General features: G+C 49.7%; 1 protein-coding gene across 1 annotated transcript; it reads right to left on the bottom strand.

The window, feature by feature from the left end:
• Positions 1-14,266: 14,266 nt before the first annotated feature.
• Positions 14,267-15,854, bottom strand: LOC149346250 (uncharacterized). The gene is made up of 5 exons (XM_089585364.1): positions 15,713-15,854; positions 15,290-15,533; positions 14,777-14,950; positions 14,626-14,718; positions 14,267-14,552 (listed from the first exon to the last, which is right to left on the bottom strand). Exons 1-5 carry the CDS (start codon positions 15,852-15,854, stop codon positions 14,267-14,269), a joined length of 939 nt encoding a protein of 312 aa, XP_089441490.1.
• Positions 15,855-19,116: the final 3,262 nt, after the last annotated feature.

The raw sequence follows: 19,116 nt of genomic DNA, 5'->3' as shown, positions 1-19,116 counted from the left end.
ATAATTCCCAGTTCTAGAAAACGCAAGGAAAGCTGGAAAACAAGTTGTTTACCTGCATTTAGAACACAAATAGCGACACAAACACCATAAAAATATTCAAGAATAATTTTTTATTAGGAACTACAGCTTGTTGCATATATGCAACACTGGGAAGTAATGAAACAGAACACACAAGGGGAGCTAAACCATAGCTGCATTTACACGGTTTTTTTTTCCACTGCAAGAAGCCAGGCAGTGGTACAGTGGTTAGAACGGCTTGTCGGTGGTTGGATTAAGCCTGGTGGAAATGGGTAAAAGAATTTCGGGCATTATTGAGGCAGAGGTACGTCTGGCACTTGGCACAATAAATGAAGGTGTATCCCCCGTTGCATGCCTTACACCTGTTTCTGCGCTCGTTCCAAATGGGCCAATGCTCTGTTCCGTCTTTCCTCACATCTCTGGGAATTGCACTGAAGACCTTCCTCATGACTGGGAGATTGTTCTCAGATGGTCGTCCTGATGCCCGTTTTCTGTAAAGTACCAATCCAGTCGTGAGCTCGGAGAGAAAAGTACGCAAAGGCATTGTCCTGTTGCCTTGCTGTTGGGCATGACGTTTATGCAGAAACCATGAATTCACTGCAGCCATTTTTACAGTGTGCCAGAATATGTACATGTACCAACGCTTTGCCCGCATCGGAAAGCGATAACTGTAGCACATCTTGTCTAGAAGGTCAACGCCGCCCATTGACATATTGTACTGAGGCACAATAGCGGGGCACTCAACAGCAATGTGTGACTTTTGCTTCTTGTCCCACCTTTTTACGCTTGTTGTTGGTTCAACGCCAATACATTTGGAGACGAGCGTCACTGACCTGTTGTCGAACCACTTCACGGCAACGATGTCTCGATCGCCGCATGATGCAACGCAGAAGTCAAGTGTGCCACGGCCTTTCTTTTTCATTTCTTTTTCGTTCATCAGCTTGCACGATTGTAGTCTATTCTCTCTCACAGTGCCGATGTACGAAATTTTTCTGCGCGTTAGCTCGCTTACCAGGTGAGGACCCGAAAAAAAGTTATAGCAACAATGAGGTTGTTGTCGCGGTCAGGGAGACTTGAACATAGCTGGATCACAACTCCTGCCCCAAGACCAGGTTCATAACCACCTTGATCTCCATAAAAACCCTTGCTACATGCTGGATACACGTCAAAGTCATAGCAAAGCCCGGACTCTCCTGCTCGGGCCCAAAGCTTGAGTCCGCACTTGCACTTTGGCTCATTTGGCAGGTACTGCCGTATAGGCGACCTCCCGCGGAAAGGGATCAGAACCTCATCAACACAAGACTTGTTCTCCTGCGTAATTTTCAACATGTTTTCACGCAGGTCTGAAAGCCAGGGGCGCACTTTCCACCATTTGTCTTCCATCGTCGCTTCTGTTGCAGCATCTTTGTCAACGAAGTGCAAGTGACTCGTGATTTCCTCGAATCGGTTCCGGGACATGATTTGTGCCACAAGCTCATATTTGCTTCCTTGTTCCCAGTATGCACACACTCTGTGCATGTCCACTAGGCCCATGCGGAAAAACACAGATGTGAGTTCTTCAAGTGTCATGTTCAGAGAAGTTCCATTTTTTTGCAAGTACAGTGAAAGCTCGTGAATTCGAACCTCGATAATTCGAATTTCGGATAATTCGAACTACACTGCTTGGTCCGGCCAAGCTCCATAGAGATCTGTGTATAAAAAAGCTCGTTAATTCGAAAGCGAGTCGGTTCCGCTACGGATAATTCGAACTACGCACCGCCGCGCCTGTGCGGCTTGGTGCACAGCACGTCGCCAAAAAAAAAAAAAAAGCACCTCCGCATATTTAGAGGCTGGGCAAGTCCTAAACAGGGACAGAAGATGGAACCAGATAAAACCGTGGATGAGTACCGGCGCGGCGGCCGGCGGCACCGGAGGGTAGGGGTTGGCGGCGGCGGTGGCGGCGGACCGCGTGCATCTGTTGGGGTGGAAGGATGGACGACAAGCAGTTGGCGAATAGGAGCGCAGTAAGGCAGCGCTGTGAAGGCGCCAAGCATTTTTTTCCCCTTCCCAAACACCCCAGCAGCAGTGGCACCGAGGCAGCCCAGGGCTGCTCGGCCGGTTCGGTTGCTTCCCATCCACTCTCTCCTTGCGTGCCCTCGGAAGCATATCTTTTCTTTCTGAAGCGGCGCTGCGGTCTGGCTCCGCCAGTGCATGTGGGTGTTCACCAATTGCGCGCACAGCAGTTCGATATATCCAATGTACAGGTTAAGCAAGCAAGGGAAGGGGAATGAGGGGCTCGTTATAAATATGAGAGAAAGAAGCCAACAGCCACAGAAACCAAGGGGCACAGGGGATTTTTTTTAAATTTATTTATATTTATTTTGTGGTGTAGATCAAGTAAGAATATTACTGAATATGTTGTCGCTTAAAGCTAATTGATTAGAAAAGCAGAAGAAAAAACAACCACATGCCGCCGGTGGGATCCGAACCCACGACCTCCGAATTACGCGTCCGGTGCTCTACCGCTGAGCTACGGCGACGGCTGTCAAATCTTCTGCTTTCGGGGGTATTTATGTTTACAAGTGTTCATCAGTGCCACCCACGTTCGTAAGCGGCGGACGTGGAACGTCCTGAGTTACCGCTGGTGTGACGTAGAACGCCATCGAACGGCGAGGGTGGAAGCTGTGTGAGAACCCTCTTATGCTTCCTATGGCGTCAAGGCTGCCAGAACCGAGGCCCTCACTAAGCAATTAAGCAAACAAGGGAAGGGGAATGAGGGGCTTGTTGTAAATATATTGTTATAATTTATAACGAGGGATCGTTGTAAATGTACAGGTTGTCTTTGAAAGTGAATTTCACATGAATAATGCTAATACAGCTTTGAATGTTTGATATAAAGAATAATTCGCTCCATCCAGGTTTGTTATAAACGGGTTCGACTGTATTCCTTTCTTGCAGCGTTGTAAGTCACTTTTAGAAAGCGGTGGCTGACAATTTGGAGTTGGCCCGGAAAGTAACAGCACACGAAGTGGGGTCTGCCAATGTAGCTGTCATGCTTGATGGAACTTGGCAAAAAAGAGGCCGCAAGAGCCACAGTGGCATAGGCACAGCCATTTCTGTAGAAACAGGGCTTTGCCTGGACTTTGAAGTTTTGTCCAACTACTTCCAGAGCTGCAGTACACGGAAAGAATTTGAAAATGAACAAGAGGAAGAAATATGGCAAGCTTTCCATATGCCAGTGTGTGAAAAAAATGCACATTGCTGAGCAGATGCCATGGAGACGAGCTGGAAGGATTTGGAAGAGTACTCCACTACAGTACTCCTCTAAGATTTACAACCTTCCTCAGCGATGGCGACAGCAAGGCCTATGCAGCTGTGTCAGCGGCAAATGTGTATGGAAGTCTGCCCATCGCTAAAGAAGACTGCACGAACCACGTTGCCAAGTGCCTTGGGACTGCGCTGTGAAAAAAAAAGGCTCACGGATGAGCAGCTGCTCACTCGCTGTGTGAAGGGGAAAACCCAAAATGCAGCCGAATCACTCAACACTAAGATTTGGCCCGAAGGCAACATTTGCCTTGCGCACAGTCGTGGAGATGGCAACAGCACACCGAGTGCAGTTGCCATCTCCACGACTGTGCGCGAGGCAAATGTTGCCTTCGGGCCAAATCTTAGTGTTGAGTGATTCGGCTGCATTTTGGGTTTTCCCCTTCACACAGCGAGTGAGCAGCTGCTCATCCGTGAGCCTTTTGTACGTGGGCAGCATTGCCTTGGCCTGGCTGTTGGTCAGGATAGGGGTGTGTGCTGGGGCTGCCTGGCCCAACGCTTCTGCCCGCTTGAACTTGCACCAGGAGTCAATCGAGGAACGGGGAGTACTTCCCTCAAGGGAACTGGTTGCACTGAGAAAAAATAGTGACAAGCGAAGGATGTCAAGTATGTCACTGAAGCTGACAGCAGAGGCAAGGTGCCAGCGTCGCTGTCTCTAGCCAAGAAGGCACGTCTTGAGGATGCTGCTCACAAGGTCTCTGAGGGAGCAACATATGGTGCTGGTGAATTTGAAAGCTGTGCCCTAGATCTAGATATCGTGACCTGCATTGTGTGCAATTTTCATGTACCGTATTTACTCGCATGATAGGCGCACTTTTTTTTCAGAAAATCGGGCTGAAAGTTTGGGGTGCACCGATTACGCGGGGTAAAATTTCCGAAAATTGACTCGCATTCTCGCGCTTAAAAATTAAACATATGTTAAGAACATGACTACCCTCACATTTACCAATAAATCAAGCATAAAAGTAAAACTGAAAGCTACCTACTTACCTTTCTTTCAACAGGCGAGAGACGTCGACTGACACACAATTTATTTACAGACATGTCATGGTGCCCCCCTCCCCTCCCCCCGTCCCCCTATTCGGAGTCCGAGAGCACAGACTCGTCACTGCTGAGTGGGGACTCATTTTCCTTGTCTGAATTCCATAACATGTCGTCTTCGCTCGCATCTAGTGCGCTTGAGATGCCTGTCTTCTTAAAGCTTTTCCTGATGGCTTCATCGGAGATCTCTCGCCATGCTTCGTCGACCCATCCACACAACATTTCCACAGACGGCCTCTTAATTTTGCCACCTGGAGTCGGCTGATGCTGCCCCCCAGCCATCCAATTAGTGTACAGCCTTCGGACGTTGTCCTTAAAAGGCTTGTCTAAGGACACGTCCAAAGGCTGCTGTACCGACGTAACGCCACCCGGAATCACGGCAATATCCGTGTGCAGCTCTCTCAATTTACGCCGTACACCTTCCACGAGGTGCCCGCGAAAACTGTCTAAAACGAGCATGGCTGGGTACAAAAGACCACCCGGCCGCTGGCCCCAGACTGTCTTGATCCAGTCCAGCATCAATTCCTCATTCATCCAGCCTTTTTCCTGGACCCTGACGTGGATGCCGCGAGGAAAAGTGCCCTTTGGAAGCGTCTTACGCTTAAAAATAACGTAAGGCGGCAGTTTGTGCCTGTCCACAGTCACTGCTAACATCACTGTGCACCTTAGCTTTTCCGCGCCAGACGTTCTGATAAGCACACTTCGCGCACCTTTTTCTTCGACAGTTGTGGTCCTCGGCATGTTGAAGCAGAGGGGGGTTTGGTCTACATTTCCTATCTGCGATAAAATAAAGTTCTTTTCCTGCCGCAGCCGTATAACAAAACGGTGGAAATCCACCACCTTGTCCTCATATGCTGAGGGCAAGCGCTGGCACAATGTTGTCTGCCTTCTCAGAGAGAGTCCACGGCGTCGCATGAAGCGCGTTGTCCACCCTGAACTTGCTTTGAAGTCCTTCGCTTCGATGCCCTGCGCTCGGGCAATTCTGCGTGCCTCGGTCTGCACGATGAGGGACACGGCACAACAGTCACGTCGGAGGTTCCATATGTGCTGAACAAGTTGCTCCTCCACTTGTGGGTACTTCCCAGACTTTGCACCTCGGAAGGCCCGTCGTGACTTGGTGGTGGCTTGAAGCTTTTCTTGTTGATCTCGCCAGTAGCAAATGCTCGTTTCCCCAACACTGAAATGTCTGCTTGCAGCGCGATTCCCATGCTCCAGGGCATACTGCAGAGATTTCAGCTTAAATGCCGCAGTGTAGCTCGCGTACTTCCCCATCGTCAAACACACGACCACACCAACCGCACGCCGCTTGCAAAATGGCGAAATGTGGCGCTGGTGGCGCTGATAGCTCTATTGCATTTCTTTTCCTGATGGTGATGGTGATAACGTGGGGCTTACCGAGCAAAAAACAAAAAGAACGGAAAAACAGAACGAGATAAACAAAAACAGACTGTCAGTTCACAGCACCTAGCTAAAAGATTTATATCACAGCCGCTGCACAGATAGCGATGGCACTGTTGCTTGTGTCGAGTCGCCTCCGACTTTGTACGTGGCCTCCGAGAGTCCCGCCGCTTTCTGAGCTGCCAAAGGTAGCGAAAAGCGTGCATTCTCCGTGCGGCGGTTCAGGGGGTATCGGTAGTTGACGGAAGGGCTGTTTGCCCGTTAATGCTCTTTTTTTTTTCGACGGCCGTGTGTTGTTTTTTATAATTGGTTCATCGTGAAGGGTGTTCCGGGCGCAAACTTTTGCCGTTCATTCGCAGCGGGGTTGATAAGACGCTTAGCTGTTCGCCTCTCAAAGTTTCGTGTGGCAGTTGCGACTGTGGCGTGCGTAAATTTTTGTATGTGACTCCAAGTGCCGAAATTTTTGCGGGCCGAAGCCGGGAAGGTTTCCGGCTGAAGATGAACCTTTCCAAACAGACGTGTAAAGTGAGCGTCCTTGAAAACTGTGTGCGGCTGTTCCATGCGATGTCGTTGTACCTGCTGTGGGTCCACAGCAGCTGCGACGGCAGCAGCACAAGTGAGGACTAGTAGTCAGTTCAGCAAAGACTGTTATAGTGGAATAAGCTTGGATTGTGGAATGTGCGTGCCTGTTTTTTTTTTTCACCTTAGAAGGGGTAGCGGGTAGGCGTCGGCTTGTGTGTAAGTACAGTATTGATCACAGTGTCAAGTTGGGGGTGCGCCTATTATGCGCGGAAATAAAAAAATCCGATTTTTCGCGACCAAACTGGGGGTGCGCCTATTATGCGAGTGTGCCGATTATGCGAGTAAATACGGTATATATGGCTGCAACAACAGCAATAAACAACTTTTGTAACTTTCAGTCGCATTTTTCTCAACTTCTTATTTTGGGCCAAACATGGCTTTTGTGCACAACATTTCATGTTCTTATTGTAGTAGTCCAATCAAGACCAAATTTGGCGCACATATTCTTTAGGGTACGTAGAGTGTCAATATCTAGGTTTAAATACAATCAGCAATATATTTTGGTATGAAAATTTTAAAAATTCTCTGGCACTATCCACTGAAAAGCAAGCACCACATAGAAAATTGTCTCAAAATTCTGCATGCGAGGCGAATGTCATTGTATTGCTTGTTTACACTCAATGGAGTGTTGGGGGCAAGAAAAATTAGTTGGCACTGCCCTAACATATTTACTGCTATGCCCATCAGCTGCAGAAGCATGCACTGTCTTAGAGCGCAGCTCTTTGGCGTCCGTTCCTGGGTTTCGCGTCGTCGTCGGCGTTGTCGTCGGCCTCGTAACCAGCTCCGCCCCCCTTTCATCCCCCCAGCGCTAGCAGCGACCGACTGATACCGCTGGATGCCGCTGACGCCGCTAGAGAGTCAAGATAACGTGACTGCATAGAACACCGTCGCCACCATGCAGAAAGAGGAGGAAAGGGTCCCCCCCCCCCCTGTTCTTGTGTGGCGGATAGGGTGCTCTTCAGTTGCCGACGCGCCGGTTATTTCACGTAGGCCCCGGCACGTCGACGAATACGTGACCACCTTCCCACGGCTAGACCTGGTTCTTAGCGCTGCGGAAGCGAGGGTATCATATTGTTTGTGTCGGCATCGGCGGCGTTGTCCCTGAAACCAACTCCGCAGCTGGGGTTGACTCACTATCGAAAAGGTGAAACAGCTTATTTGCTGCGCTCAAATTTCGCATTAGGAATTAACGTAATCGTCGGTAATTTTTCACTTATGCATGGTGTTTAGAATATGAAGCCATCTTTAAAATGAAAACATATTTGGAAACTTAACATCAATATTAAAAAAAAAAATGTTTTCGAGGAGCGTCTCCCTTTAATATGCAAAATGGGACATGTAAGGGAAAAGGGAAACCATCAAGGAGCATGCGTAAGATCCTTATCTTGAGTAAACAGCATGAGCTGTCTTCGAAGAAAAGCCACCTCCCCGGCCAATAGCAGTGTAGCTATCTGCACGTCACTGCCCGTGGGAACCCAGAGGGTGGGGTCGTCCACATATACAGTCGAACCCGGATATATCAAATTCGAAGGGGATCGGAAAATAGTTCGATATAACGAAAATTCGATGTACAGATATAGACTAAAACTTCACTCCCGATCATAACATATTGTGGCTTACCGTTTGGAACAGCCTCGAATCACATAGTATGGGCACGCAATATGAAAGCGCTTTATTTCGCGAAAAAAAAAATTACTAATTTTGGGCTGCTTTTTCCTCTGGGAAACGAAGTTCAAAACACTGGTCTCGATCTTCTCGAGATTGTCCAGGTGCTAGAGCCCAGTTCCTTCCATTTCGCCGCAGCAGCGCCGAATCAGGCTGAACACTGACACCAGTTCAGTGGCTGTTCACGGGCGCGTTTCTTCGACAACGCAGTTGCCCTCGTCGTCGCTGGAATCGGCGTCTTGAACGCCAGCTATTCCAGCCACAATGTCCTCATCAGCGAGGTCGGCTACCGCTTGAACTTCGCTGTCAGCGTTTATAATAAAGTCCTCAACAGTCACTTCGGACGGAACGGCACCGGGAAAATTGGACAAGTCGCGAAATGCGTCGTCCAAGCACTCGTCATCTAAATCTTCCAGACATTCATCTCCGGCCACTTCAAGGCCTGCCTTGCCAAAACAGTTGGCTACTGTGGCCTGCTTCACGTCGCGTGTTGAAACACAGGCAGACACAAGAAAAACACGCGAGGCGCAGATGGAGTGGTCTGAGCGAAGCCTATGCGAGTGGCAGTCAACGCGGCTGCGAAGGAATGACAGAGGGAAAAGAAAGAGCAGGGAGAAAGATCAGCGCTCTGGGCTTCGCTTTTTTTTTTTCTGAGCTCTCCTTTTCAGACCCACGAGCGACAGTTTTCTCTCCCTTTCCCCAGGAAGCGTGGCTTGGAAACGTCGCCGCGCGTCTCCATGCCACGCACTCTCTTCGCTGAGCTCCAATTACCTTGACCAAGCACACGCCGGCGGTACAGGAGGAGGGGGAAAGCTCGCGCCGGTGGAGCGCAAAAACGGGGAACAGAAAAAAAAAAGACCCTGCGCCTGCTGACTGACTGCGGAAATGTTCTCCGCTGTGGCGGCTGAGGACCGGGCAGGAATGTCTTTGGGGAAAGCGCACGTTCCAGGGGCGCGGCGCGGCGTTCGATATATCTAATGTCCGGCGAAAATGGAATTCGATATACAATGCAACTTTCCTATACTTTTACATAGTATATTCAAGGGGGTAATCTGTGTGTTCGATATAGCCAATAATTCGAAATATGTGGGTTCGATATATATCCGGGTTCGACTGTATTGTGTGATTGAGTCCTTCTGTGCCTGCCTACACCTGGCTTCTAGTACATGCTTGTGTATTCCTCATCGATTCTATGGATGACTTCCTTGCCACAACTTTCTGGTGCGTTTATGTAGGGGGCCACACCGCATTCCTTGTGTCCGATCGTGACTGTTTCAATTTTCTCCACCTTCCTTGCGTTTTCGTAGCTAGGCAAGTGGTAGGTAATCGTTCCTTGCTTAGCATTTATAACCAGTCTGTCCTTGGGTGCCTCCTCTTCCTTGATTCTGGCTTTCGGCTGCTGCAGTTCTCATCTCAGTGGTGCTCTTTAGCATTGTAAGTCCTTCTCTGGTTCGCAGAACCACTTTCCACCCGGTCGCTGGAAGTCTTGGGTGGTCTGAGGCTATTGAACATTCAGAGCGTTTCCGTCCTGCCTCTTCATAGGCTATGGTGTCGCTCTTCGCATTGGTCTTCACAATAGAGGCAGTGTTCGCTGCGGCCGTGTCTCCGGCACCATGCTGGCATCGTCGGGGACGTTCTTCGTTCTCGATTTTTTTCGGCTTGCTTCTTCAGCCGCATGATCCATTTCTCTTTTTCTAGTTCCTTTGGGTCAATGTGGGTTTTGCACCACAGTAATGCCCATCGTCATCGTTGAGCCAGTTGTGGTCAGCAGTGGCAGCAGCTCGCCGGTCGCTGCCTCCCCGGTCAGTCGAAGTAGGCCTTTCGTGGTGTGTCATGCTGGCGAACTTCAAATGATGATAAACACTTTAAAATGCGCTTACAGGCACAAATGTGGTCTCCTCGGGTTGCTTGGACCTTCTCAAACACGTTTGAAACACTTTTGCGATCAACGTAGGAAAAATGCCGCCATTAAACCACTGAATTCGCGGAGCTGACATGAATGCGTCTGTACTTCTTGACGCCCCCTGGTGATCCCCCAGCACATATGAAAATCTTCCTTCGTAGACGAAGTAAGTGAAGTTGGGACTTCATGCTTCAGGATGCCGTACAGCTTAGTCCTTTGAATCGCCCTCTCTACATGAATGCGCGCAGATGCAATGCTGTACGCTTGCTCCATTTCTTCGGGTGAAGATGGGAGGCCACTTCCAGCTGCAAAGGGTGGCATGATCATGTCTACTCCCCTGTGAGCAAGCTTTGTACGGATACCAGGGAAACCTTTGTCAGCCAAGATCGTGTCATCTGATCAAATCGCGCTAAAAGGCACTTAAAGACGAAAACACAGATGGACAAAGCGCATACTTTCAGCTAGTTTACTTCACAAAACGTGTCGCTTTTACGCAGAGCAGGATGGCAGAAACGATCTGGAAACGAAATGATCAATTTGCATCTGGAAAGCTGCGTTCACCTTCCTGTCTATAATCTGGTCAGTGACCTCAACCAGTCTAATTCTTTATCTTCGAGAGCTATTGACGGTGTGCTGACGCAGTTTTCTGTTCCAATAGTCCTGATCTTGAAGGCTTATGTCTTCTGGTTCAGTGGTGTGAAGAAAACCAGAGTAAAGAGTTATTTGTGCATCAGAGCACCACCCGCTGAAAGAGGCTCAGATGCAAAAGCAACCATTCCATTTGGGATGATTCCAACTAGTCAGGAAATGTCTTCCCACGAGCTTTTGCAATGCAGCTAATGACTTATTAGTACAGCTGCCTTTTATTGAGCAACAAAATACAATTCTTCAGAAAACATTCCATGAACAATAAATGTACTTGGGGCATTATCCAAAGTGTGGGACGGCAAGTCCAAAATACTGATGTCTGTGAACAGTACAACAGCATTTTCATCATAAAGCAGGAAAGGAACAACTTTTTCGACATTATAGGAGAAGTATTTTGTGAGAAAATAGAAACTAACTGCATTTATGAAGGCAGCGAATCTGGGCGGCGAGTGCTGCCAAATAAGCTCATTTGTGTAAAATTTCGCATAACTGCGGTTGGCTGTCCGAGTCTGCAGGTGCACACGAGTATGCACGACAGTCTTGCTTCATTCAGGGAGCTCATCATAGAGCCTAATCTGTTTTTCAGTGCCTGAGTACGTTGCATGGTCTCCCTGCATATGTGATTGGCGCAATGTATCAGAGACATATTGCTCTGGACAGCCTTGTCAACATGACCCATGAGCAGACGGGTACCTCTAGCAGCTGCTGGACTGTCTGTCTCGGTGTCACGGTGATGCCCATCGTCGAGATATAACAGAGTTGATCCAGAAGAGCGCTCGCAGTTCTTTCCAGCATTGGATCGGCCACTGTCTGACATAGTCCATTTAGCGCTGCCACTGATGTCACTGTGATGACCATGATTGAGGCATAATTGTCGAGCCAGAAAGCTCCCCGTAGTCCACACTGGCCGACGCCGGCCGCTCAGAGCCACCTGTGCCACCGTCGTTGCCTTCCGTCGCTTACAACACTGACCTGCCCGTTTTCAATGTGGAACTCCGTGACCACGTGAAGAAGCTCCGGATCTTCGGCAGCACCCGCACCTTTCTGCTTCTCAGCTGCAGCCTTCAGCATGCAGGATATCGGCGTAACGCTCACCTACCTCTTGAAAGATATGATAAGCGGGATCTTCATCTTTAAATGTGACCACTTCAGTCACCTCTGGACCTTAAGGGTTACAGAGTGGATTCCAAAAGAAGGCAAGCATAGCAGGGGGCGCCAGAAAGTTAGGCGGGTGGATGAGATTAAGAAGTTTTCGGGGACACGGTGGCCGCAACTGGCGAAGGACAGAGCTAATTGGAGAGACATGGGAATGGGAGAAGACTGCCCTGCAGTGGGCGTAGTCAGGCTGATGGTGATCACTTCAAGGGAAGCTGAAGAGTCTTTCGAATTCACGAAGATGCTCACGTGTGGATGAGGGAACCTTATAAATTATGCGGGTGAAATTTTTTTACAGATTCATAACTTAGGAGCGATGCAATCGCCGTTTAAAATTGTGCGGTAGCTCCGCCCCCCACCGGTGGCCGATCGCTGCTGATGAGCCTGACGATGCGAGCCGAAACCGGAAACCGCGGAATGGTGACGTAAACGCTGGTGATCCATCGCTTCGCAGCCTCTGCGACCGTGCTTGTTTCTGCGTGCGGGTCATCATAATCTGCTTCGATCTGCCTTGTATTTCTGTATTTGTACGTTTTTATGTTTGTGGTGAGGTACAGAAACGTGTGCAGCATCGAGTGAAGTGGTGGACCCACCATTCGGCGTTCGACGCAGCCTGGTGCACGAACACCAGCGGCTGCAACGATGTGGTCTTTCATTATTTCCCGCAAAATAAAAAGCTTTCCGTGAAGTGAGTCGCTGCTGTGAAGCGAAGAGATTTCGAGCCGTCAAAGACAACAGTGCTACGCTCTGAACACTTTCGTGATGAAGACCATCACCAGAGCCTGTCGACAATAGGTCTCTTCGATTTGGCTTGCACCGGCTGCACCAGTTCTGATTAGTGCCGCAGCGGTGCCGCCAACGTGCAGCGCCAGTTCAAGTGCAGCGGCGACACCAGCAACACTAGCGCTGCCAAAACGAGGACTCAAGTGTAGGCCTAGCAGACGCTCGGTCAGTGTGCGTGCGTCGATTCGTCGGTATCGCTTGCCGTAGCACCACCGTAATGGCCCTTTTTGAAGCCGCCTTGGAGCTGCTCGACGCTGAAACCGACGACGATGACTACAGTGACTTTCATGACGACTCCAACGACGACTGCGACAATGAGTTTGACGAAGTGTGCATTTTGGTAGCGTGCGCGTTGGTGCGGCAAGATGCCACTCGTGTGCCTGGCTACGAGGACGTTATCAACAGGTACCACGAGTACGAGTTCAAAAGGCTCTTCAGGCTATCTAGAGAGACTTTTGACTGGATCAGTGGTAAATTCAGGGTTTCGGCCTTCTATCCAAGCGCAGTGCAAGGTCGTAAACAAATATCTGCCGAAAAAACGTGCCTCGTTGCACTGGTATACATCGGGTCACAGATGTCAATGTATGCCATAGGCGACAAGTTCGATGTTACAGAGTCGTCCGTACACGCTTGCGTGACACGGGTCATCCACTTCCTGCACGCTATTAGCGGTGAAGTTATATGCTGGCCCAGTAGTGCGGAGATGGACCGCATCAAGGCCGGTTTCCTCGCCAAGAGCGGTGGCAAGGGCCCAAAGAACGCCATCGGCTGCATAGACGGGTCGCACATCCAGATCCTAACCCCCAGCGAATCTGCGCAGTCGTACTTCAACCGCAAGACGTGGCCATCAATCATCCTGCAGGGAATATGTGACGACAGGAACAAGTTCCTGAATGTGTTCATCGGCTTTCCGGGATCAGTGCACGACGCCCGCGTATTAAGGGAAAGCCCGTTTTTCGCACGTGCAGCCCTGGAATGCGGTGAACACTACATTCTCGGGGACAGTGCGTACCCCTTGATGCCTTGGTTAATGACACCGTTCAGGGATAATGAGGGTTCTTTTCCGTCATGGAAAAGGAACTTTAACAGACAACACAGCCAACAAAGAGTGGCAATCGAAAACACGTTCGGATTGCTGAAGCAGCGTTTTAGAAGACTCTACCTTGTGGACGCCAAAAGTGTTGCGCAGTGCTGCTATATTGCCATGGCCGCATGTGTGCTGCATAACTTATGCAATGATGAGAGGGACTTCCTCCTGGAGATGACATCATTGCCACAGGAAGAAGACGTGGGCAACGATAACTATGAAGGCGACTTTGACAGCAGTCTGCCAGACTACAGCCGGTCTCTCCGCGAGTTCATCGCCAAAGAGCAGTGCTAGACTTATGATTATGGGTGTGTTTCATCATATATTGCCCCATATATGAGCAATGTTTTCAAAATGAAAATTGAGCGTGCAGTGCTGTTGGAATATATTTATTGTTTGTCAAAGGGGAATCCCCCAAGGTGAACAATAAATTTGTAATAAAAGAGTAATTACTCATTGACATCCACCCGAGCGCAGACTTACGGCTACAAAGGAAAGCTATACAGCTTTCTCAGAAACGTAGTAGTCAAAGAAAAATTCGTCCTGATCCGGGAAAATTCGTCCCCGGACCTGGACGAATTTTTTAACTACGAAGTTTCTGAGAAAGCTGTATAGCTTACCTTTGTAGCCGTAAGGCTGCGCTCGGGTGGATGTCAATGAGTAATTACTCCCTTATTACAAATTTATTGTTCACCTGATGTGCCTTGCTGTCGAGCCAATAAATCGTCTAGGCGGTCAAAACGATTCATGCGCTCTTCGTGTCGCTTCGCCTTCCCCTCTTCCCACTTCTTCCGAGCTTCAAATTGCTCGGCTCTCGCCTGTTCTTGTTTTTTTCGCGCTTCCCCAATCTTTTCCAGGGCTTCTAAGAGGGGAGTGAGCTGAGAGTGGCTGCGCCGCTTCCTCTTCGGTGTTGTGCCACCCTCAGTTGGCACTGGCAGGTGGTCGGGCATTTCCTCAGTCGTGCTTTCCCTGTTTAAAATGTACACAAACAGGTACGACATCACTTCCAGGATTCTGCGCAAACTACGTCATTTTAGCTCACCTTGGGCTTCCACTTGGAAGAATTGTGGCCCCAGGCTCCAAGAGCAATGTAGGATTCACACTATGCTGTTTATCCAGAATGTCGGCCAGCTCTCTGTGTGATGCACAAATTATTAAACCACTGAACAGGTCAAGAAAGAAGTTCAACTTACTGCTCATATTCACAGCTGACACGGTTGTGCCCGGACGAACTGTTATGTTTCTTGAATTTTTTGTATGCTCTGTCGAGTGACTTCCACTTATTCTCCACTTGAGTTGCGGTGACGTTGCACTGGAACTCCTGGTTCACGAGTTCAGCGAGCTTCTGCCACAGCTGTTTTCGTGTTCTAAACACAAAAGGGAAGCATAGAGCAAGACATGTAATTCAACTTTTCTGCAGCAACACTTGACATGTCTTGCATGCCAGGGCTGCAGTGTTTCTTTAGTATTTTTATGCTAGAAATCTGCTTTCAGGTACTCTTATTATCAGAATATTCGCATTTCAGCTGCCACACATTAAAAGTACTGTGTGGGATGAAAAGTCGTGTACTAAGCTGCAAGGCACACACCGCGGGATAATCTGGAAAACATTGCAGCAACATTGAGACTAGAAATCCGAGTGCCCAGTGCCACCGTACATTTCTCTCTTGCACAAACTGTTATTTTGAACATGAAGGATATCATACCTGAGGGCTCTAGTTTTCCCAACCAAGTCCTTCATCTCCGAGTATTTGGAGAGGAAGAACTTGGTTTTTGGTCTAGCCCATAATTCTGCGTCTTCCGCGGCTGCTGCAAGACAAAGAGGGGCTAGCGGGCGCCCATCGTCACTGGCGGTGGCGGAAACAGGTGTCAGAGGCTGCGTCGGAGGCTGCGCTGGAGGGGGCAGGTCCTCGTCGTTGGCTGCGAACCGCAGCGTGACACACTGCCCGTCTGCAAAGACCAATATTTCAAGTGTGTTAGCAGCACAACATGACGCCTCAGAATGACACATGGTATCTAGCTAAAATAAGCGAAAATTGCTATCTACTGCTACGCTTGGCTATGAAAATAAAACCCCTTCTGACCGCTAACCACGTGTTTATCGTCAGCCTGCAGCCAGCTTCACTTACCTGAAGCCTGGTACACATAACCTTCTGAGTTCTCCACGGCTGAACCGTCTTGGTTGCGAAGCACATGCACTTCTTTCTCTACACCCTGCAGAACGAACTTCAGCGTCGTCTGCTCGGGGCTGGGCGGTACGTAGCGCGCCATGTTTACACTATCTGGCACCTCTCCTCGATGCGGTGCGCGGAGGCCGAGAACTAGTGCAGCACTAGGCCTGCATCCTGACAAAACGAGGAAAAAAGTGCAGGGGGCGCGCGCGGCACCGGAAAAACGAGGACGACGGTGCTGCACCCCTTGAACTGGTGCAGCTAGTGCAGCCAAATCGAAGAGACCTAATGTGTTCAATGGGCCTGTCAACAAAGTGAGCTCGTCTGAAACCTGGCCCAATAGCGTTTGTCTGTTTTCTGATAATTTCATTAATTTCTTGGCAGCAGCAGCAGTCTTCTTCATTCTCCACTGGAATGCAGTGGACGCAGGAACACCTGTTTTGGAAGTAGAGCGTTTACAATGGCATCGCTCAACTGCCACGAATCCATTTCTAATTACACATGTAGTCGTAAAAAATTGCCGACTGCCGCATGGCTTCATACATTAATAATGCCACATTCCTGGGCATTCTTGTGGCGCTGTCTTCAGTTTTCCCGCCGTGGGGACGTGCCTTTGAATTCGCATGAAGTCGATGGGTGGCTGGGACAAGAGAATCTCGTTGGCGATGTGGATCGAGACTGCCGTCGCGGCACGGTAGCGCCGCCGCCGTCGCCGTAGCATGGTCGAGGAGCATCTGAAGCAAAACCCCTTAAACCCATTCGACGGTAGGAGCAGTGGCGCAGGATGTGGCCGGGCTCACCGCAGTGGTAGCAGAGTGGCCGGTTCCTCGGCGTTCGCCACACGTCCGCTTTACGCATGGCGGGCCGGAATTCCTGCGGCACGGTGGTGGGCACAGCTGGACATGGGTACTGCACAGCCGGCACAGGTGAAAAAGCTTGTGCCACTGCCACAGGCCTTCGAAGTGCCTCGCTGTTTGTCATGATGTAGGGCTGCAGCTCCAGAACAACTGGTGCTGGCTGCACCACTCGACGGATTTCATCCCGCACCACGTCTGACAGTGCAGCAACGCTGGCCTGTGGGACTTCGAAACGGAGTTTCGCGAGTTCTTCGCAAACGATGCTCCTGACGAGCTCTCGAAGATCCTCTGCGGGCAGCGCTGTAGGCGTGCAGACTTGAGTGGCTGCCATACTAGCCTGCCGGCCGTACTGCGACCCGCGTTCCTGCAAGGAGTGCTCTATGCTCATTGGTTCCCTTGTGAAATCGGCCACTGTCCTTGGAGCGTCGAGGACAAGTCCAGCAAACAGCTGTTCCTTAACACCCCGCATTAGGTGCCTCACTTTCTTGGCCTCGGCCATAGCAGGGTCGGCTCGATTGAAGGGGCGCATCATGTCCTCAACGAACATGGTGACGCTCATATTTGGCTGCTGTGACCTCGAGAGCAGAGTGACTTCAGCCTTTTCTTTTCTTTCATGGGTGCCGAATGTCATCAGCAACTCACGGCGAAAAAGCTCCTGAGTGGCAAAAGAGGTCTCGTGGTTCTCGAACCAGATCTTGGCCGAATCCTCTTGCGTGAAGTAGACATTCCTCAACTTGTGCTCACCATCCCACTGGTTGAAGGCTGCCACACGGTCGAAACTGGCCAACCAATCTTCAACGTCCTCAAACCTGTCACCGGGGCGGTGACCGGGGCGCATGGAGTACGAACGGAGCGTCGGAAAACATTGAGTGGTCTGGCTACCAGTGGTTGATGTCATCTCCCCTGACGGTTTTGTCAGGCCACTGAACTCTGGCTGTAGGCCTCGCAGGCGGCAGCTCGCTTTGTGGACGGGGGTTGTGTCCATGCACTGAGAACTGGCTTCAAAGGCGTCTTGAGAGTCAGTGTACATGGGACGTTACTCAGCACCTCCACTATATATGTCACGGCTAGACTGTCGGAACAGCCAGGACACGTTTTACTGGGAAGCGCCTGGCAGCAGCGAACTCCCGAGGGGTACATGCAGAAGAGACAAAGAAGAACTGCCCGCCACCGTGGCTAAGGCTATCCAGAATAGCAGTTAAGGCAGTTCAGCCGGGAGACGGCGCCACCAGAATGCCCAGGAATGTGGCAGTATAATTGTGCGCCAAGTGTGCTATAGCCAGCCTTGCGATTCCTCCTGTTCGGTTGCAGCACGAGTCCGTCGAGTTAGTGAAAAAATCACTTGCCGCTAAATCTGAGAACAAGCAAGATAAAGGTGGGCGCAAACGGATGAACATATTCTTACAAGGACTTGTAGCATGTACCAACTCGCCTAAACAAGGATTTTAATTTACTGCTAGCTCCCATCTTGGCATGCAGAACGGAAGGCGCACGTTTGGCACCTAGACTGGTTCGGCATACAGCAACCATAAAGCGATGCAAGCATAAAATTTGCATGCAAAAAGAGCCTGATAACTTCTTGTGCACGCCAATGATCTGTGTGGATTACAAGGTGATTTGCGGCAGCACCGACAAGCGGCAAGACAAAAATGCCGACGATCGCATCCCATTTACATTGTGTCAGTAAAATTACGTGGATCAGTGCTATACTGCCTTTGCTCGCCTCAAAATTCATCCATTGTATCTTTGAATGTAGTTTGGCAAGAAAAGTATACTTACCAAAGTCATTTCCAACACGTGGAGATGCTGACGCTTTGCTTTCGTTTGAGTCAAAATCACGGCTTGTGCCAGCATCGTTTCTTTCTTGGAGAGGTTTGCTCTTTGCAATCGGTTCTAACATGTAGGGGATGATGCCACGATACTCTCGGTAATCTTTGATGCGTTCCATCGTCGTATAAGAAGCAAACCAACAGCCTCAAACCACCGAGCGCCGCGCTTCATGTGCAGTGGTGGCGGCCGATACGGGCCGACCAAGCCAACATCATTGTTGACGTCACGAGGTGCCCAACCAATCACAGGCGTCAATGAGCCACGCGAGCTACCCCGAGGCTGCTGCTGCACTTTTCGCCAAAATAAAATAGGTTTGCGCTTTCCTTTGCCTAATTTCAACGAGAATTTCGAATTCCGAGGCTGGAAAACTGTAAAGTGCATCTCTTCACTCAATTTTTCTGGGAAACCTTTCAGCATCTCTTTCAGTATCTGGCGTCAGCGCAGTGGAAAAACAACCATTCCATTTGGGATAGTTTTAACTGTGTAGCGACCCTTGTACAAAAAAAAAAACAGGATGTGCTGCTAACTTATGACGGTGTGTCGGTCTTAGATTTCGTGCAGTCAGTGATTAAAGTGCATTGTGGATAATTTCTCTTGAAGAATTCAGGCTGCGAAAGAATAAACTGAATAAAGACACGGTAGGCAGTGCTCTCATGCACCCCAAACATGACACCA

Source organism: Amblyomma mixtum, chromosome 4 (assembly GCF_055824585.1).
Source record: "Amblyomma mixtum isolate Tamu chromosome 4, ASM5582458v1, whole genome shotgun sequence".
Classification (NCBI taxonomy): Eukaryota; Metazoa; Arthropoda; class Arachnida; order Ixodida; family Ixodidae; genus Amblyomma; species Amblyomma mixtum.
This window is presented reverse-complemented; position numbering and strand designations above follow the sequence as displayed.